At 40.1% G+C, this 22,228-nt stretch overlaps 1 protein-coding gene across 1 annotated transcript in view; it reads left to right on the forward strand.

Annotated features, from left to right (window-relative positions):
- The window catches only part of sec23ip (SEC23 interacting protein), a 136,097-nt gene that overhangs the window by 47,065 nt on the left and 66,804 nt on the right, over nt 1-22,228 (forward strand). The window contains exons 9-14 of the mRNA XM_072557458.1: nt 737-945; nt 6,132-6,250; nt 14,392-14,544; nt 14,995-15,090; nt 18,112-18,327; nt 20,489-20,644. Of these exons, the coding sequence (XP_072413559.1) occupies nt 737-945; nt 6,132-6,250; nt 14,392-14,544; nt 14,995-15,090; nt 18,112-18,327; nt 20,489-20,644 (949 nt within the window). The remainder of the gene's footprint in view (nt 1-736; nt 946-6,131; nt 6,251-14,391; nt 14,545-14,994; nt 15,091-18,111; nt 18,328-20,488; nt 20,645-22,228) is intronic.

A 22,228-nucleotide genomic window follows, 5' to 3' on the forward strand; every position in this document is an offset into this window, starting at 1 on the left:
TCGGATTCCTGTGAGACAAGCCACTATAAATGCCGGAGGAAAGATCACAGAAGCACTTCACAGGTGGCTCCCAAGCACTGAGGATGTCACCTAGACAGGGGACAAAACGTTTGCAACACAAATTCCCAGCTCGGCGAACAGAACCACAACAAGTTCTTGATTACTTAGAAGATCACACATTACAGGGAGAAAGCAGGAGAATGGCATTGAGAAATGTATCCGCTGTAGTCGAGTGGCGGAACAGACTCGATGGGCTGAATGACCTAATTCTGCTCCTATGTCTTACGGAGTGAAGCTTGGAGCGAAGTAAGGCACCGTGGGCAGTAAAGTCTTGATTTCATTCTTCAGCAGTGAACATATGGATGCTGAAAAATGCCAACTGATTTATCTCTTAATTATTTTGATAACTGATTGCTTCAACTTTATTTCTACTGCAAAATCTGGTCCATGAATGCTCAAAAAATATTGCTTAAGTGCATGAGGCAGAAGAAAATGAAAGACTACATTGATAGCATGGAATGTGACAAATAGGGTTAGAAGATAGCTATGTAGAGCGTAAATACTTGTCAAATGGCTTGCTTCTGTTCTGTAATTTCCATGTGATGCTTTTTAGAAATAAATTAGATCAAAATTTTGCTCTCGTTTTAGTTTTGATTGATTCAGAATTAAATGATGGAATATTATTCTTTACCTCTGTGGCTTTAATTGACTTGTTTTCCTATTCTTATTACATCAGGCATATGAAGAAAATCACATTACCAAGTATAGGTCGTTTGCGTCACTTTACCAATGAGACATTATTGGATATATTCTTCTACAACAGCCCTGCCTACTGTCAGACTATTGTGGATAAAGCGGCTGCAGAAATCAATCGGCTATATGCTCTCTTCTTAAGTCGAAATCCTAATTTCAAAGGAGGAATCTCCCTTGCAGGACACAGTCTTGGTAATAAGTGTTGATGTTTGAACAATTAATCAATCTCCTGTAGAATTGCTTGCATGTAGTCTTGAGTATGGTATTGGTTACTTATGTCATTAGTATTCTTCTCATGTGGAAAATTAACCCATATTTTGTGGTCTCAGTTTTTCTTGTGACGTAGTGGTAATGATTTGAGAGTGGTATGTGTCAGAGAGGTTGAGGATGAATTGATGCCACTGGCATTGCCTGTAGCACTTTGCTTAATATTTTACTTCTTATGTCGTCAAAATTTGTGAGAGGCCATCACTATTGTAGCTTGTGGGTCTTGGAAGTGCATATTGCTTGAGCAAGGTAAAAACAATGACTGCAGATGCTGAAAACCAAATACTGGATTAGTGGTGCTGGAAGAGCACAGCAGTTCAGGCAGCATCCAAGGAGCAGCGAAATCGACGTTTCGGGCAAAAGCCCTTCATCAGGATTCCTGATGAAGGGCTTTTGCCCGAAACGTCGATTTTGCTGCTCGTTGGATGCTGCCTGAACTGCTGTGCTCTTCCAGCACCACTAATCCAGTATATTGCTTGAGCAATTCAACTCCAAGAAAGTGAGGACTGCAGGGGATTTGGAAGCACTTGAAAGAGATGCTTTGTGGCATCTCATTCTGTGCTAGTCTTATTCACTCTGCCCCTCTTTTTCACATCTGTCTGTCCCTCTCTCTCTCGCACATCCCTCTTTCTGTTTTGTGCCCTGCTACACTCTCCCCTGAATTCCGATACCCTCCACTCTGTTTCCTGTGTTCCCTCTCTCCCTTTCCTTTTTTCCATCCACTTTCTCTCTCTGTCTCTCTCTCTCTCTCTCTCTCTCTCTCTCTCACACTAGCATGCTGTCTCTTGTTTTCTTTTTTTCTCTTTTTTTTGTGTCTATGTCTCTTCTTCTTGCCCCCTCCCACCCACCCATTTTTTCTGTCCATCCCTCCATTTTTTGTCCCCCTCTCTATTGCTCCCATTTTATGTCCCTCTGTCTCTCTCTTGCTCCCTTTTTCTCTGTCGGTCTCTTTCTCGCTCCTTCCCTTTTTCTGTGTCGGTTTCTTTCTCGCTTACTTTCTGTCAGTCTCGCTTGCTCCCTTTTCCTGTGAGTGTCTCTCTCTCCCTTTTTTCTGTCTCTGTCTGTCTATCTCTCTCTCTCTCGCTCCCTTTTTTTCTATCTATCTCTCTCTCTCTCTCGCTCTCTTTTGGAGTGTGTGTCTCTCTCATGCTTGCTCCATTTTTCTGTCTCTATCTCGTGCTCCCTTTTTCTGTCTCTTTCTCTCTCTCTACCCCTTTTTGTGTCTTTCTCGCACCCTTTTTGAATGTGTGTGTGTCTCTCTCTCTCTCTCTCTCTCTCTCTCGTGCTCCCTTTTTGAATGTCTCTCTCTCTTGCTCCCTTTTTTCTGTCTCTCTCTCTCACTCCCTTTCTAAATGTCACTGTCTCGCTCCCTTTTTCTGTCACTCTCTCTCTCGCTCCCTTTTTGAGTGTCTCTCTCCCTTCCTTCCTTTCTCCTCTTCTCTCTCTCTCTCTCTCTCTCTCTCTCTTTCTCTGTCGCTCCCTTTTTGAGTCTCTCTCTCTCTCTTTCTCTCTCTCTCCCTTTTTCTGTCTCTGATTCTCTCTTGCTCCCTTTTTTCTGTCTCTGTCTCTCTCACTCTCTTCTCCCTTTTTGAATGACTCTCTCGCTCGCTCCTTTTTTGGAGTGTCTCTGTCTCTCTCGTTCCCTTTTTTTTCTGTCTGTCTCTGTCTCTCTTTTTCTGTCTCTTTGTCTTGGTCCCTCAGTCTGTATCTGAGAATGGGCCTGGCTTCTATTCCACACTTCCTCCCTCACCTCCATCCAAGGCCCCAAAGGAGCCTTCTACATCCATCAAAGTTTTATCTGCGCATCCACCAATATCATTTATTGTATCCTTTGCTCCCGATGCGGTCACCTCTACATTGGGGAGACTGGATGTCTCCTAGCAGAGCGCTTTAGGGAACATCTCTGGGACACCCGCACCAATCAACCACACCGCCCTGTGGCCTAACATTTCAATTCCCCCTCCCACTCTGCCAAGGACATGCAGGTCCTGGGCCGCCTCCACCGCCGCACCCTCACCACCCGACGCCTGGAGGAAGGACGCCTCATCTTCCGCCTCGGAACACTTCAACCCGAGGGCATCAATGTGGATTCCACCAGTTTCCTCATTTCCCCTTCCCCCACCTCACCCCAGCTCCAATCTTCCAGCTCAGCACCGCCCTCATGACCTGTCCTACCTGTCTATCTTCCTTTCCACCTATCCAGTCCACCCTCCTCTCTGACCTATCACCTCCATCCCCACCCCCATTCACCTATTGTACTCTATGCTACTTTCTCCCCACCCCCACCCCCTTCTCATTTATCTCTCCACTCTGCAGGCACCTGCCTCTATTCCTGATGAAGGGCTTTTGCCCGAAACGATGATTTTCCTGCTCCTCAGATGCTGCCTGACCTGCTGTGCTTTTCCAGCACCACTCTGATCTAGACTCTGGCTTCCATTCCAGGACACCCGCACCACTGCCCCGTGGCCGAACAGTTGAACTCCCCCTCCCACTCCTCCAAGGACATGCAGGTCCTGGGCCGCCTCCGTCGCCACACCCAAACCATCCGATGCCTGGAAGAAAAACACCTCCTCTTCCGCCTTGGGACCCTCCAACCACACAGCATCAATGCGGACCTCATTACTCCTCATCCCCTTCTCTCTCTCCCCCCCCCCAACCTTATCCCAGTTCCAACCTTCCAACCCTCATGACCTGTCCTTCCTGTCCATCTTCCTTTCCACCTATTCGCTCCACTTTCCTCTCCAACCAATCGCCATTACCCCCACTGCCATCTACTTATTGCACTCTCAGCTACCTACCACCCCACCACACCCCCCTCCGTATTATCTCAGCCCACCAACCCACAAGCCTCATGCCTGATGAAGGGCTCTTGCCCGAAATGTCAATTCACCTGCTCATTGGATGCTACCTGACCTGCTGTGCTTTTCCAGCATCGCACTCTCAACTAGCTTCTCTCAAACTAATGCTTGTTTGGGTGCTCTATTGACCTGAAACAATAGATTTTCCTCAGCACCTTTAGCAGTCTGCTGCAAATTTCCCAGCACATTGTTAATTACAAAGTGCTAAATGCTGTTGACAGTTGCAACTATTGTCTAATGTTCCATTCCTGTCAGAATGTGCAACAAAAATCACATTAGAAACTAACTGACTGAGGAGCATGTAGTTTGAATTTAGCTGCAATGACGAAGGCAAAATTGAGTAATAGCAAAAATGAAAAAGAATTCATGGTTTAGGTAAGAAGTAAAATTGTTGAATACCTTTACCTCTCCAGATATTTAATTACCTTTGTGTTATATCTATCTCATGGAGTCTCTCCCTCTTTCTGTCTCTATCTCTGTCTCAGTAATAGCTGAATAGCTCATTGTTTAGATGATAACAAAGAAGGAAAAAAGTGTTGAAAGATATTTATTGTGTTATGCCACATTAATTTGAATTGACGCAAATTCAATTTCTCCTCGACTTTGATGTAAAACCTGCACTGTTAGTAAATGCATAGACTTTGGAAAGGTAGAATTTACTGCTTCCCATTTGTTTCTAATTGGTGTCAGAAATAAGTGATTTTTAGAGAAACATATATATTGTACAGCATGAAGGGGACAGTGCTAATTTCAAGAAATGTTTTCGTGAATGAACGGTATAAAGAAGAAATTAGTCATTTGTAATGACCATGTTAATCAATGTAATTTATTTTGATACATAAATTTGACATTAAGTGCACAGCAGATGTTTTGAGAATTTCATTTTGAAATATGTTTTTATTTGAATTTACTCCTGAATTTTGTTTTGCTTTCCAGCTTGATTTATTACCTGATAAGGCACCTCTCTGGCCATTAGTGCGCAATGGTCAACTCTTTATAAATATTTATGCAGTTCACTGCAAACTCTATTGTATTTTATATGGAGAGTCAGTCTTTTCTTCATGTGTTTAAAAGTTTAACTTTGGTACTATATTTTGTGCTGGATGATTCTTTATATTTAAGTAGAGAATTTTTGAAAGCAAATTAATGGAAAATGATTAGGCAAACTGGGGCAATATAGTCCTTTGCCTTTTGCACCAACAGTCAATAGCTGTTGCAGTTTCGTGTCCCTAAATTCAGTAATCACTAACATAATATTTCTGTTAGAGTTCACTCGTTGATGCAATTAAATGCACTTTATGGTACTTGCACACCACTTATGATATTGCTTACATACCTTTAAAAATTAAATGTACTTTAAGTCAACTCATAGTTTTACAGTGGTGTGGCTGCTAAGATCATACTGCAGTCCTTGAGAAATTAATTAATCTGAGAAAATTTCATTAATCTGAGATGTCAAATTCCAAAGAGACCATGGCAGTTATTGCTGTGTGTTGTGAAAAATAAAATTGATTGACACCATGTTCTTGTTCAATTTATTTTGTTTTCATCAGTGGCTCAGTGGTTAACACTGTTGCCTCAAAGTGCCAGTCTTGAGCAACTGTCTGTGTTGAGTTTGCATATTCTTCCCGTGTCTACGTGGGTTTCCTTCAGTTTCCTCCTGCTGTCCAGAGATGTGTAGGTTAGGTGGATTAGCCATGGGAAATGCAGGGTTCCAGGATTATTGTGACCGGGATATTGAAGGGGAGTGAGTATGGATGCGATGCTCTTTGGAGAGTTGGTGTGGACTTGTTGGGTTAAATGGTTTGTTTCCACACTGTAGAGATTTTATTTGTATTGATTAATGGTGGATATAATTTCCCAGTTGCAGTCTAGGATCATAAACCCTCGAGAACAATTTATATATGGAAGTGCATTATAGGACAGTAATGTAGTTTAATGGTTCAGATAACATAGCATTCAAGAGTGGCATTAAAGGGTTAATTGTTTGAGCTGTGAAATTGGATTATGTAAAGTTAAAATTTCCACTGTGCTGGTTTGCTATGCAAAATGTACATTATACCTCTGACTGTAAGCAATCCACTGTTTTTTTTCTACATAGTAAAGAATAAGAGATGCAGTTAATCTTAAAATTAGCCATGTTTAATCAATTTTCATTTGTAAAAGGTTTGGGATTCTTCACTTTTAAAAAAAACAAATGCCTCCAAGAGTGGTTTGTAAAATAAATGTACGTCACTTCTAATTTATCCATAGGTTCTCTGATCTTGTTTGATTTGTTGGCCAATCAGACAGGCTCCTTTTCTGCTGGTGATCCTACTCTATTGGCATCAAATGGGACTCTGAAAGACCCTATAATCCCGGAAGAGGCTCAGGTACAGTAATATTCAAAGAAATAATTATTGAGCAGATGTGTCAAATCTGTGATTATTGGTTTATTGGGGCAAAATCTCAAACTAGTGGTTTCAATCTGGTGTCTAATAACTAGCTCTTGCTATGAATGTTTTAAAAAGATATAAAATGAGATTGCACAGGTTTATTTGAAAGACAGCTAATACCTGTACAGGTTTTTCATTGTTTCAGTATGAGTGTTTTCTGAATAATCATTGGCAACCTTTCATTCCTAACAATAATATGCTCCTTCTTTTCTTTAAGACCCATGAAAAGGCTCTTTGATCTTTGCATTTTAGAGGTGAAAGAGCATTCCTAGGATAAAGAAAAAGTATTGCACATTAAATGGGAATCTAAATATTTTCTTCAGAGAAGGATGGCTCATAATTTCTCTTAGACAGAAGTTAACAGTGATTACTACTAATTTCAGAGATGCTATTTAGAAACAGGAACAGGAAGTTGGCCATTCAGTTACTCAAGTTGAAAAATGTGGTGCTGGAAAAACACAGCAGGCCAGGCAGCATCCGAGGAGCAGGAGAATCGACCTTTCGGGCATAAGCCCTTCAGGAATGAGGCTGGTGTGCCAAGCGGGCTGAGATAAAAGGTAGGGGGGGAGGGGCGCTGGGAATACGATAGGTGGAAGGAGGTGAGAGTGAGGGTGATAGGCTGGAGAGGGAGTGAGGGCAGAGAAGTCGGGAAGAAGATTGCAGGTCAAGAGGGCGGTGCTGAATCTGAGGGTTGGGACTGAGATAAGGTGGGGGGAGGGAAAATGAGGAAGCTGGAGAAATCTACATTCATCCCATGTGGCTGGAGGGTTCCAAGGTGGAAGATGAGGCGCTCTTCCTCCAGGCGTCGTGTGGCCAGGGTCTGGCGATGGAGGAGGCCAAAGACCTGCATTTCATTGGTGGAGTGGGAGGGGGAGCTAAAGTGTTCAGCCAGTAGGCAGCCTGTCTCCCCAGTGTAGAGGAGACCATATCGGGTGCAGTGGATACAGTAAATGATGTGTGCGGAGGTGCAGGTGAACTTGCGACGGATATAGAAGGATCCATTGGGGCCTTGGAGGGAGGTGAGGGGGGAGGTGTGGGCGCAGGTTTTGCACTACTTGCGGTTGCAGGGGAAGGTGCCGGGAGTGGAGGTTGGGTTGGTGGGGGGGGGGGTGTGGACCTGATGAGGGAGTGGCGGAGGGAGTGGTCTCTCCTGAATGCTGATAGGGGTGGAGAGGGAAATATATCCCTGGTGGTGGGGTCTGTCTGGAGGTGGTGGAAATGACAGAGGGTGATACGATGTATCCGGAGGTTGGTGGGGTGGAAGGTGAGGACCAGTGGGGTTCTGTCCTGGTGGTGATTGGAGGGGCGGGGTTCAAGGGCAGAGATGCGGGAAGTGGAGGAGATGCGGTGGAGAGCGTCGTCATCCATGTCGGAGGGGAAATTGCGGTCTTTGAAGAAGGAGGCCATTTGAGTTGTTCGGTATTGGAATTGGTCCTCCTGGGAGCAGATGCGGAGGAATTGGGAATATGGGATGGCGTTTTTACAGGGGGGCAGGGTGGGAGGAGGTGTATTCTAGGTAGCTGTGGGAGTCGGTCGGTTTGTAGTAAATGTCTGTGTTGAGTCGGTTGCCCGAGATAGAAATGGAGAGGTCTAAGAAGGGGAGGGAGAAGTCTGAGACGGTCCAGGTAAATTTGAGGTCGGGGTGGAAAGTATTAGTAAAGTGGATGAACTGTTCAACCTCCTCGTGGGAGCACGAGGTAGCGCCAATACAATCATCAATGTAGCGTCCTTGTTGAAGAAATAGGCGCGGAAGCGAAGGTGGCGGAAGAAATGCTCGATGTCTAGCTGCGTGTCGAACTCATTGAACCAGGAGCGTAGGGGGATGAAGGTGAGGCCTCTGCATTCAGTTACTCAAGCCTGGTCATTCCGTAAGATCATGGCGGATCTATGGCCTAACTATATATACCAGTGTTGGGCCCATTTCCATGATATCCTTAATAAAAATTTGTCTATCTCAGATTTAAATTTAATAGTTGAATTAGTATTGACTGCCATTTCAAGAAGATGGTTCCAAACCTATACTACTGTTTGCATGTAAAAGTGCTTTCTAATATCTCTCTTGAATGGCCTCACTCTAACTCCTAGACTATGCACCCCCTGGTTCTCAAACCTTCAACTGGTTGAAATATTTTACCTTTATCTAAATCACTTAATTCACCAGTAAACCTTGTAAATTCTAGAGAAAAATCCCTAATTTGTATAATCTTTCCTCATAACTTAACCCCTGAAGTCCAGGTGTCATCTTTGTAAACTTGCTTTGACCTCCCTCAAAGGCCAAAGGACTGTTCTGAAGGTGTAGTGCCCAGATCTGCTCATAATAGTCGAAATAGCATTATTTCTGCACCTAATAGAATAGCCTTTATTGTCATGTGCACCAAATGGGTGCAGTGAAAAGTTTATAATCTCACCTCTCAGTGCCATCTTAGGTACAGGGTACCTGGGTAGGTACTCTGTCACAGAATTGAAATAGTAGAAAAAATAGACTACTATGGGAACACAGTTTAAAAAGTCCGGAATGATAATAAAAAGTGTCTGTAAAGTACTCAAGTTATAGTCCTTTTCACTGAGTCCATGCCTGCCAAACTTCAGAACATGAGTCCATGCACTGACCTCTGTCCCGAACTCATCTCCAGGATTCATTCCCCCGGCTGACCCAGCCTTGCTCTGCTCCTGCTCCAGACTCTGGCTGCGAGTCATCTTCAGGACTTGGCCTTCACTCACTCTTCTGCTCCTCCAGCCATAACTCTCTTCCAGGACTTGGCCTTCACTCACTCTGCTGCTCCTCCAGCCATGACTTGCTTCTGGGACTTCACCGGCACTTGCTCTGCTGCTCCTCCAGATGTGACTCGCTTCTGGACTTGGTCCCTCTGGCCACAGCTTACTTCTGGGACACTGCCTCGATCCCTATACTCCAGCCCTTTAGATATGATGGCCAGCATTCCATGGGGCACCTTAACTATTTTCTGCACCTATTTGTGGCATTATAAAGAGCTGTGCACCTGAACCCTCCAAATGTCATTGGACATCCTCTTTGTGCATTCTAAATCATACCAGCTCTATCCTTTCTTGGTCCAAAATGGATAACCTCATACTTGCTTATATTAAAATTCACCTGCCACAATTTTGGCCATTCACCTAATCTATCAATATCCTGTTGAAATTTCAGTAATTTTCTGATCAACCTATTCAGCGAAGGCATTGCACGTCTCTGTAGCAGACAGGACTTGAACCTTGTGTTGTCATCTACAATGCCTACAATGCTGCTCAATGTTGTGTTGGAAGCAAAATTGGATATTTGATTCTTTTATGCCCTTATACTAGTTATCAATATTGTGAATAATTAAGACCCAGTGCACATTCCCGTGGGGTATAACTCGTCATGTCCTGCCAATTTGAGTACTTGCCTATTATTCCAACTCTGTTTCCTGCCACCCAACCAATTTCCTATCCATGTCAATAACTTGCACGCCATTTCATTGGATTCCACCAAATAACAGTTTCTTATTTGGAACTTTATCAAAAGCCTTCTGGAGGACCATATAAACAACATCCAGTGACTTTAGTATTTTTGTCATCTCTTCAAAAAATGGAAGTTTTTCGGGCATGATGTACCCTTCATGAATCCATGATGACTCTCCCTGATTAACTCAAATTTTTCAAGGTGATCAGTAACCTTGTCCTTGATTACAGACTGCAACAATTTCTCCACCACAGATGTTAGACTAACTTGTCTGTGATTCCATGGTTTCCTTCTGTCATGCTTCTTAAAGTGCGGAGTGACATGGGCAAATTTCTAATCCAGCGATACAACTCCTGAATCAAGAACTCTGAACGATTATGGTCAGAGCATTGGCAATATGCTGTCCTATTGCCTTTCATCCCTGGATCAAAACCATCAGGTCCTGGAGATTTGTCACTCTTAAGTTCAATTAATATCCCCATTTTGATGATTTACTTGATCAAGATTTATTTAGACCCTGTCCCTGATTCTCTGTAAATTTCTGGAGGACTTCCAGCAAACTATCTTACTTTTCTGCTATAAATACTGAAGCAAAATAATTGTTTAGCTTGTCTGCCATTTTATCTTGGACATTGACAGTGTTCCCACCCTCAGCCTTCAATGGGCCAATAGTATTCTTAACCTGCCATTTTCCCTTTATACAACTATAAAAATCTCCTCTTGGTGTATTTTATGTTTCTTGCAAGGTTTCTTTCGTACACTTATTTAGGTGTTGTTATTAGCTGCTTTGTGGCCCTTTGTTCGTGTTTGTGTTTGTCTCAATTTGTGGGATCTTTACACTTTTATAAGCTCTTTCTTTTAATTTTATGTTGTCCCTTACTGCGTCCATGGCTGTTCTGTTTTGTGAGGTGGAGCTTTTCCTCTTTCTGGGTACAAACTACTTCTGAAGAGCATCAAATCCTACATTAGGCAACCTCAACTGTTGATTGGTTGTTTTATCTATTAAAAGATCTTCCCAGTTTACTGTGGACAGTATCTGCCTTATACCATTAAAATCTGCCTGCCTTAAATCCAAAATTCTAGTATCTGATCTTTGCTTATCTCTTACAAGTGTATAGTGAGACTGGATCATGTTATGATCACTATTTGACAAATACTTGCAAACACCTAGGTCAGTAATTAGATCAGGCTCATTCCTCATGAGTAGATTGTTTGTCCTGCTTTTGCCATCCAAGACATATTGCCATAAGAAACTATCCTGGACATATTTTAGAAATTCATAGCCTTTCTGGCAGGTGCTTATCTGTCTCTCCCAGTTAATATTAAGATTAAAGTCACTCATTAATACTGCTCTGCCTTTGCTGCATTGTTACCTAATTTAAGCATTTATACAATCTAACGCTTCGAAGGTGCCAGCAGGTGGTCTACAGATGAGACCCTATTGTGGTTTAGTTCTTTTTATAGTTCCTCAGTTCTACCTGTAACTCTCCACTGGGTGCTTTCCTCTCATTGTGCTCTCCCTCACTATAGAACTGATTCTGGTTGTAATCAGTAATGCTGCTCCATCTTCTCTGCTGTTTTCTGTATCCCACCTATAAATCTTTTTAACCTGCTTTGTGTCCAGCTGCCACTCGAGCTGATCCAGGTGGTCTGACAGGAGCTGCAAGTGGACGCACGTCCTGCAAATGTAGTTGTCAGGGACATTTGAGTTGTCCTTGATTTCCCACAAGGCACAGTCTAGTTGTTAAATAGAATGGTTGAATTTGAAATCCAAGAGGTGTAAAGTATAAAACCTTTTTATGAAGAAAATGTAGGCTTTGCTGTTTAAAAATAAATCCATTATTAGAAAACTTTGTAAATTGGAGAATATATTATGACATTTTGTCATAAAGCAACAGTTACCAGTGAATAAACTATAGTTAAATTCAAGAGGTAATAATTTAAATCCAGGTTTTGGAACCCAAAATTTATATTCCATATATAGCTGACAGTTGAACATTTTAGACTTTAAAAACAATGAATAGGCAATAAAACATTTCTATCCATACCTTTCAAATAATCAAATAGTCATTTAATTTTTAGAGCAAATCTTTAAATGTGTTTAATTTGTAAATTCTGTGTCTGCTAGGTTTGTTTTGATCCATTATTTTGGATTAGTTAACATTCATGGAAACTCCTCACCATGTTTAACATCCTCCATAAACCAACTGTAAAGTCCATATGCTAATCCATGCCATTTACTTAATCTGGAGACTTGGTTGATATTTATAAATGTCACAGTCTACATTTGTGTTGTTTGAAGATCTATCATTTCACTAGTTCTTTAAATTTTAAGCATTAAAAAAACTTCAACCAATAGTCATTTTGAAATTTATTATTCCAGGTAACATTTACAATAAAGGTCTCCTTCCTATCACATTTCTCTTCCCTGCTCCTAGAGTAGATTAACAATCATTGTGCTTCTCTGCATCTCACAGTCAAATGTCTGTTCCCTTCTTAAGAAAGGTTTAACATTCATGATTACAAAAGCAAAATAGGGCAGTTACTGGAAATCTGAAATTAGGAACACAATTCAGGAAATACTCAAGTCTGGGAGCATCTGTGAGCAACAATTGGAATCGGCATTTCAGATCATTCATCAGTTTTGATAATAGGCTATCAGTTTGAAACATGAACTCTGTTATATCCCTCCACGTATGTGACATTCGACCCCTTACCAAAGTGTCTCCACTTCATCACTTGCAATATTTAAATCAGAGTGACAATGTGGCTCAATATTAAACCAAAGCTAGAGACTCTTTCCTCTATTGTATACATAGCGTCTCCTCCTTTGGGCACCTGATGTTGTTGCATTTCTTCCACTACTTAAAGAATCTTAGTTGTTTAACCAATTTTCCCAGCTCCGGCACCTTCCCCTGCAACCGCAAGAAATACAAAACTTGCGCCCACACCTCTCCCTTTACTTCCCTCCAAGGCCTCAAGGGATCCTTCCATATCCACCACAAATTCACCTGCACCTCCACACACATCATTTACTACATCCGCTGCACCCGATGTGGCCTCCTCTATATTGGGGAGACAGGCCGCCTACTTGCGGAACGTTTCAGAGAACACCTCTGGGACACCGGACCAACCAACCCAACCACCCCGTGGCTCAATACTTCAATTCCCCCCTCCCACTCCACCAAGGACATGCAGGTCCTTGGACTCCTCCATCGCCAGACAATAGCAACATGACAGCTGGAGGAAGAGCGCCTCATCTTCCGCCTAAGAACCCTCCAACCACAAGGGATGAACTCAGATTTCTCCAGTTTCCTCATTTCCCCTCCCCCCACCTTGTCACAGTCCCAACCCTCGAACTCAGCACCACCTTCCTAACCTCCAATCTTCTTCCTGACCTCTCCGCCCCCACCCCAACTCTGGCCTATCAACCTCACCTTATCACCCTCACCTTAACCTCCTTCCACCTATCGCATTTCCAACGCCCCTCCCCCAAGTCCCTCCTCCCTACCTTTTATCTTAGCCTGCTTGGCACACTTTCCTCATTCCTGAAGAAGGGCTTATGCCCGAAATGTCAATTCTCCTGCTCCTTGGATGCTGCCTGACCTGCTGCGCTTTTCCAGCAACACATTTTCAGTTCTGATCTCCAGCATCTGCAGTCCTCAATTTCTCCAACAATGTAACATTTGTTTGACACAAATAGAGCAACTGAGTTGCCATGAGACAAAAACAAATTCAAATTCGGTCAATCAGTTTAAATTATGCCCCAAGATACCAAACTCCAATCAATATTTTGAGAATATTAAAACCAATGAAACAATCTGATGTTTTGGGATATAAATCTGGACAGTTGAGAGAGAACTGCCAAAAGGCTGACAGATGTAGGCTGCTAGTTTAAGAGCTCTTTGAGAGATACCTGTCTGTGGAAGAAGTTTGCACACCAGAACATAGAAACTGACCTGGAGAGAACCTACAAAGGAGATTCGGCAAAGCTGACTGGTTTTGAAATGTGATTTTTCTTTGTAAATCGTAATCAGGATTTTTTTATCAGACAAGTATTATAGAGTGGAAGGCAAAAGATAAGTTTAAGAGAAAGGAGTTGAGACTAATTGTTAGCTAATATCCTCTGTTAGACTTAAAGAATAAAGTTGTTAATTTTTTACTTTAAGTAGCGACTTTTGGGATAGTTCTTTGCCTTTTGATTTGTAACTGATTGCAGTGCGGGGTGAATCTTTTCTGTTTTGCTGGTTTAAATTAGCAGAGGGGTATACCCCACGTCGTAGTACATAATATATTTTTATAATCATATATGTTTAAGGAAGCAATTTTTTTTCTATTTTCCAGTTTAAATGGCTGATGTTTTTCTGAAAACTATCTGATGTTGCAGATCTCTGAATGGAACTTTTCTCCTTTTTCAGAAATCAACATTATAATAGGAATCATGTTACTGGATCCTGAAAATAAAAAACAAAAAGTTATCAAAATTGCAAAATTAATTTCTTCCCCTGTGCATGCGTTTTACTCATGCTTGAGAGAGAGAAAGCTTTTCCTGGTTGTGTTAGCTTTGATTAGTTTTAGCTGAAATCTAACTCAAGAATATATTTATATTATTTACCAGGAGAACCAGGATAGCCAGGATCCTGAGGTTTCTGATGAACTGAAAGATGAACCAGAGGAGGATGTCCTGACACTACCAGAAGCATTGGAATCAGTTGGTCTTTCTGAGTACCTCAGCACATTGGAAAAAGAAGAAATAGACATGGAATCATTGGTAAGGATATTTCTTCAATTCAAAATGCTTAACATCAAAAGGTCCACCCAGAAATATTAAATTGAGCTTCTACTCCGTTTTTTGTTCAGAATTTTGTTTGTATGGTTAAAATTGTTTTTTTTAAAAACTCTATGGTGTTTTAAATAACTTGACCACTGTGATAGCGGAAACTATTACTTAACGTGTTAAGAGTGAACTACTTGCACTGTGCTGTTCAAAGAGCTCTTTCCTATTTTCACTGAATATATTATCTGCAAGAATGTGTTTAGCTTTACAAAATCTGTCTTCATTGTTGCATTTTACATTTCTTCTCTGGGAAAAATACATTTTTAGCTCATATAAATGCAATTGCAGTCTTTAAATAAGCTTTTAGAGAAAAAATGTTTATCTTGAATGTCTTTCTTTCATTAACATTAGAGTTTGATGTATTTTCCCTTTGCTCGATTTTAGCTCATGTGTACTGTTGATGACTTAAAGGAAATGGGGATCCCTCTTGGACCAAGAAAGAAAATCGCTAATTTTGTAAAAGAGAGAGTAAATGCACAGGTATTGTTATTCCTGAAAACTACTACACGTGCCCATTGCTATATCTGACTATGATATCTTGACTGGCAGTATGAGGAGGAGTGAATACTATGTAGTAATAATGCGTAATTTTGCACTGTTTTTTTTTGTCAAGTTATGAGAGACTTGAATATGGTAACTTAATTAGGCCATCTTAGTTATCAGATGATTTTGGCTTTGCAAAGGATTGTGACTACATGTTGTATAGAAATATAATGCTGATTTGCTGTTATCGTTTTATTTAAATATTACATCACCTGCCAACTTTCATTTTAAAACAGTTAATAATACTTTTGCTATAAAGAACAGTTTCCTCTGTCTTGAAATTCCAGTTTTTAAACAGCAGATAGGTATTGTAGAGACTATTATGGTGGACTGGTAATGTGCCTTACTTTGAGCCAGGAGGTAGTGTTCAAATCCCACCTCTGCTCGAAGTATATTATAACATATCTGGGCAGGTTGATTAAAAATAGCTATAAATATTGTGTGTACAATGAAATTATAAGGTACAGATGATTGTATTTCACATCAGGCCTTCATACTTAAAGCCATACATCATTCTTTGCAATTTTGATTTTGCTAACTTTGTTTTGACGCACTCCTAATTCCTAGTGATGTTATTCCAACAAATTGGTATGCATTTGAAAAGTCATCTGGTACCAAAGAGGTCTCTAGTCTATTTGGGAAAAATCTAGACCCATACAGCAGAGGAGGCCATTTTCTTCCAGCATGCCTGTTCCAGATCTTTAGCAAAGCTATCCAATTAATGTCAGTGCTCTGTTCCTTCCCCATAACTGTTTTTCCATTGAGTATCGTTATTTCTACAGCTGTTGGTACAATATTTCTATGCTGTATAATCAATTTTACATTTAAAGTCATTGTCAGAAAAAGGACTGTTGGGATAAGACTAACCTATGCATTGACTTTTGTTTTCTGTCGAGGCAATTATTTGAAATTGAAATACTGGTCAGTTTTGAACGAATGCAGATTTTAAACTAGTCTATTAATTTTGTTGCAATGCAAATTACTGGTCCATATAAATACAAATAAATTATGCAAGAATAATTTTTCAAGCAAATGGTTATGTGCATTCAACTCATGTAAGACTGACATTTTGCTCTAAAAATAACTTAAATTTTCATCAAAGTCAATGAGATATTATTGAAAAGCAAGGTATTTCATCTTGCACTCATCAGGACAATTAGAAATTTGGAATTCTTGTATTTATCACAATAAATAGTATACGACAAAAGGGAACTAATTGGTTGGAAAGTCAACTCTGGTATGTAGTTGCCATGGCAACAGTAAATTGGAACTAAAGGCTCGTAGGTTTATGGGTAATTGAAAATTGGACCAAAACTAAGATTCAGAGAGCAGGTTATTATTGTGTAAGCACCATTGGAATACACTATTTCTGACCCCTTCCATCATATTGCTGATGATCGAAAGTAGGCTATTCGAGTAGTAATTAGCTGGGTTGAATTGATTTGGCTATTTGTGGACAGGACATAACTTGGGCAATTTTCCACATTTCTTGGTATATGCTACTGTTGCAATTGTGCTGCATGAGCTTGACTAGGGCACAGCTACCTATGGAACACAAGTCTTTAGTACTATTGCTGAAATGTTGTAGTTCCACCTCACGTTTAGTTCTGCCTTAGTGCTGCCCTTCTGCAATTTTCACTTTTAGAGTCATAGAGATGTACAGCATGGAAACAGACCCTTTGGTCCAACCGGATATCCCAACCCAATCTACTCCCACCTGCCGTAACCCGGCCCATATCCCTCCAAACCCTTCCTATACATATACCCATCCAAATGCCTTTTAAATGTTGCAGTTGTACCAGCATCCGCCACTTCCTCTGGCAGCTCATTCCATACACGTACCTCTGCATGAAAAGGTTGCCCCTTAGGTCTCTTTTATATCTTTCCCCTCTCACTCTAAACCTGTGCCATCTAGTTCTGGACTCACCCACCCCAGGAAAAAGACTTTGCCTATTTACCCTTTCCATGCCTCTCATAATTTTGTAAACTGAACTGGGGTTAATCTCCCAGCCAGAAGGTAATTGTAGTTGAATATAATTTTACTGATGCTAATAGCTCCCCATACCCCATTCCCCCAGATGATATCATGCTAATCTTACCAGAAAATGGTTATGCTATATTCTTTATGTTAGGCCACAACTGAGTACTGTATACAGTTCTGGTCACTGCACTAAAGGGACGATGTTGTCTGGGATTGAGAATTTAGCTCGGAAGAAAGACTGAATAAACTTGGGTTGGTTTCTTTGGAGCAGAGAAGGTTGAAGGTTCGACCTGATGGAGGCATATAAGATTAAGAGGGATGTGAACAGGGTGGGTAGAAAGCAGTTCTTCCCCCTGTTGAAGCATTGATAAAAAGGGAATGTAATTTTGAGGTGAAAGGCAAGAGGTTGACGGCATTTGAAGAAAATCTTGTTATACCCAGAGGGTGGTAAGCATGTGGAAAGCTCCCTACAACCATTCCCAAACAAAACGACCAGCTACATTTTTATAGGATAGAATGTGTTTTCACCAGTCTTTCATGAAGATTTTTAATGTTTTTGTTTAAGAGCTTTCCTCTATTGATGAACCTGTTTCAAGTTATGAACTTTTCTCATGTGGTAGTAAAATTGTGGATGATCAAAGTCATTATTAAAATATTGACTTTTTTGAAATGCATGACATAAAATTGGATAAAGTTAAAAATCTCAGTGCCAGGTTATAGTCCGACAGGTTTATGTGGAAGTACTAGTTTTCGGTGCACTGCTCCTTCATCAGGTAGCTGTGGAGCAGGATCATAAGGCACAGAATTCTGTGTCTTATGGTCCTGCTCCACAGCTACCTGATGAAGGAGCAGCGCTGAAAGCTAGCATTTCCGAATAAACCTATTGGACTCTAAACTGGTGTGATTTTTTTACCTTTGTCCAACATAAGCATTGCCACATCATGAAATGGGATGGTTTTATTTTTTCCATATGACAGACAAAGAAGAAAGCTGCAAAAGAGAGGAAGACAGTTTTGGAAGCTCTGAAGAAAGCTCAGCAAGAAGAAATGCAAAAATCTAAAGATGGAACTGATCAAATGAACTCATTAACAGCAGGAAAACAGCTGGGTTTGAAGAAGATGCTGTCGTACACTGGGACTACTATTTCATCTGTCACTGTACATTACGACCATTTTGAAGCAGGTGCTGGCCAGGTAAGTGCCACTTTAAACCTTGAGTTTGGACGTATTTTTAAAAAATGCATGCTGAGTACATTCTTCAAGTGAGAGATTGTGTAATTGTCTGGGAGTAGGAATTGTTTTGAATTAAAGAGCTGAAAAATGTGTTGCTGGAAAAGCCCTTTTCCAGCAACACATTTTTCAGCTCTGATCTCCAGCATCTGCAGTCCTCACTTTCTCCTAATTGTTTTGAGTTAGGTTGGCACACGTTAAGCCTTAACTGAAAGTGCTTTTGTATATGGTACAACAAATTCTAGCAACTGGTAAAGAAGTTACTCTTGAATTTCTTATTGGATCTATTAGTTTTAGGACACATAACATGATTTCCTTCCACAAGTGAAACCACCTTCTATGTCAACACTACTAAAACCATTTTTTTTTTGTAATATTAAAAGACATCTCTTGGATCATTGCTCAACCTTTGCTTTACCCAAGAGAAGAGTCCCAGACGTCTGCAATCTGTTGCATAATTTATTATTGCTGAGCTGGTACTTTCACTAATGTTTCTAAGTCCTCTTCATAATGTTAACGTACCTTCCTGCTTTTAATGATATGTAAATCTAAATCTCTTGATTCAATCATTCCTCTACCCAGTTCAGACTTATTTCACAAAGCATATATGATATTTTTATTTCTCTCACCAAAACGTGCACTTCACATTTAACAATTTTGAAATTTAATTTATTATTTACTCTCTAAGAAATTGAATAGAACCGGCTATATAAATACTATAGGTATAAGTGCAGGCCAGAGGCTTGGATTTATGTAGTGAATAACTCGCCATTTGATTTCCCAAGCCCATCCACTATCTGCAAGGCACTTGTCATAAGCTGATGGACTTGCACTCCACTTGCCTGGATGCGTACATATCTAACCATCCTCAAGAAGCTCCAAGATAGAACATCCTGAGTGGCACCTCATCTTTGACTGACATACAATGGCTGAAATGTATACCAACTGCACGATGCACTCCAGTACTCTCAGCTTCCTTTGACTGCACCTTCCAAATATCCAACTTCTGCCGTCAAGAAGGACAAAGTTCAAAGATACATTGGAACATCATCACAACCAAGATCCTCTCCAAGCTACACACCATCCTGACTTAAAATGATATCACCATTCCGTTGTTGTCACTGAGTCAAAATCCCTCCCTGATGGCACTGTGAATACTTTGCATCATATGTACTGCAGTAGTACAATCTCCAGAGTAATTAGCGATGGGTCACAAATGCTGGCAAGCCAGCTGTGCCCCCATTCCTGTGAAAGAATAGAAAATTCTCTAGAGTTTATTCTAGAATGAAAAATCACAACACCTAGACAGGATAAACTACTGATTGAAAGGTTCAGTTCATGAGAAGTGAGAAAGTTATACATTTTGGTAGAAAGAGGAGGGAGGGGCAAACAAATGTTAGAATCATGAAGAGTAGATGAGGTGACTCCTACCACAAGGAACAGAGTTAAGAACCAGAAGAAGCTGATTTACTGAGTGCTGATGAGGAAAAACCTTTATATATAATGAGTGAGGAAAATCTGGAATTCATTATCTGAGAATATTGTAGCGATAAGTTTAAACATGGTTTTATAAAGGGAATTTGCTAATCATCTGAAGAGAGCAAAATTGTTTGGATATGTGTAAAAGGCAGGTAAATGCAGCAGGCTGAAAACCTCTTCAAGTGGTCATAATGGGCTGAATAGCCTCTCTTGTGTTGTGATTTTCATTGGCTGTTTCTTAGTGTTGAGAATCTGAAGCTTGCTACTACAAAACATAGTTCAAATGAATACCTTCAATACATTAATAGAGAAGGGAATAGAAGGATATTCAAATAGGCTTTGACATCTCTTGGGGCATAAATATCAGCATAGACCGTGTGGGTCGTAAATTTAGTGTTATCAGAAGTGGAAAATAATGTTGTCAGTGACTTTTAAAGATTGAAACTGTTTGTTACCAACAATACCAACAATAATAAGACCAAATCTTGCATTGCTGCTGATATTACTGTTCAAATTTCATGCTGTGGTATTATATGTAATTTTTTAATCTTGCATATCACGTGTATGCATTACGGAGCAGTTTTCCTATTGCTGGACTCATGCATTTTTAATTTCATTTACATTATGTACTACATTAATTTCTCAGGTGTCTGTGGTTTATCCAGCACTAGACTTCAAACCAGATAACTTCTTTGCCTTGGGTTCTCCTATTGGTATGTTTCTCACGATGCGTGGGCTGGAGAAGATTGATGAAAGCTACCAATTACCAACCTGCAAGAGATTTTTCAATATTTATCATCCAGTAAGTCTGATTTATTATGAGACAGTTTGGAGTGCCAGTCTGTAACTTGTGTTTATTTGATTCCTGATGACAGATTGTAGTCTAAATTCTAATATTTGTTTACATTGTATTATTGATATCTTGTGTCCTTCAGATTTTAAAATAATGATGGATTAATTGTTCTCTGAGGGATCCTATTGTTAATTGCAATATTCAGTTGAACGTTATTTGTTTCTTCAACTCACCAAGATTCTTCAAGTATTCACCTGTATAATTTTGGTTATTCTTTAGGTCAACAGTTTGATGCATCTTCATTGGTATGTGTTGAGTAGTCAAATAAATCTTGATTGCTCAATGTTTGATTGCAAAATGCTTTCTACTGATGCCTTAAAAAATGCTAGAGCAAAAATCTGGAATACAAGCAAGATGCAAATACAACTACTTATAACTAATTTTAGTATGTTCTTTTCACATTTTGTTTATAAGTTCATGTGTATTTTTCTTTCTTTTGATCAGCATTTTCACTAGATTTTTTCCCCCATGTATTTTGAGTAGCATATCCTGTCAGAAAGATAGAACTAATCTCTAGGGGCAAAGTCTTAAATTTGGAAAATAACATTGACTTTCTGGTAATGAATATTAATTTTGTACACCGAGCATTTGCTTGTGACAAATGACCATGGAGTGAAATACTTGGTTGTCTTGGTAGATATTGATGATTCAGCTTTTAATTGACAGGAAGATAAATTGGGAGAGGAAAAGTGGTCAATTAGTTATACACATTAGTTCAGATTTATAAGGTGTGATTGTTAAATTAGATGTCTTGCTGGTGTTGTGTTTTTGATGTCTTATGCATTGAAGCTTCTTGATGACCCTATAAGAGACAACTAGGTTCCCAAATCTGAAATTCTGCAGTTAGAATGTCAGCTTAGATTAATATTCAAGCTTTTCTGTTTTTAAGTAATTTAATTAATTATTGGCCAAGTTGTGTGATATTCTCAGCTATGGAGAAACCTGCAGCATTCAGCTTCCTAACAGATGGCAATTTGTTTTATTTGTTTAAATTGGGTAAGCGTTTTCATTTACCTGGTAGTCAAGTGTGGTAATGACATCTGTTCAGAAAAATTTAACCACCTTGAAAAGTCTCTGCAAGAATTTAGATTGATCGATGTAAGATACTTCAGTGTACAAGGTCAACTTGCTGTTATTCTTCGCATAACAGCTGAAGATCTGCAGCTTGGACAGTCAATCCACATTAAAACCAGATCCTTTGTTCTGCATTCTGCTACAGAATGTACTTGTGTCCCACATTGATTTTCTTTCAAGAGTCCCAAATCTTAAAAAAGTTGAAGGACTGAATTGGGTTCTTGCTATTATGCGGTGGGTAACTGTAAAATAATTACTCAAGGGTGAGAATTCATGAATATTTTACTGATAAAAATTGTACATATTCTGGTAATGGTGGCTCCTGTGTGAAAGTCAATCTACAAAAGAATCATTTTTCATAGCCTTGTATATAAGCTGACATCTGACTTTTAATTAAAACGATCCAAACCCTTTGTATTCTGATGAAGGGCTTTTGCCCGAAACATCAGTTTTCCAGCC

This window comes from Chiloscyllium punctatum, chromosome 38 (assembly GCF_047496795.1).
Source record: "Chiloscyllium punctatum isolate Juve2018m chromosome 38, sChiPun1.3, whole genome shotgun sequence".
In the NCBI taxonomy this organism is placed as follows: Eukaryota; Metazoa; Chordata; class Chondrichthyes; order Orectolobiformes; family Hemiscylliidae; genus Chiloscyllium; species Chiloscyllium punctatum.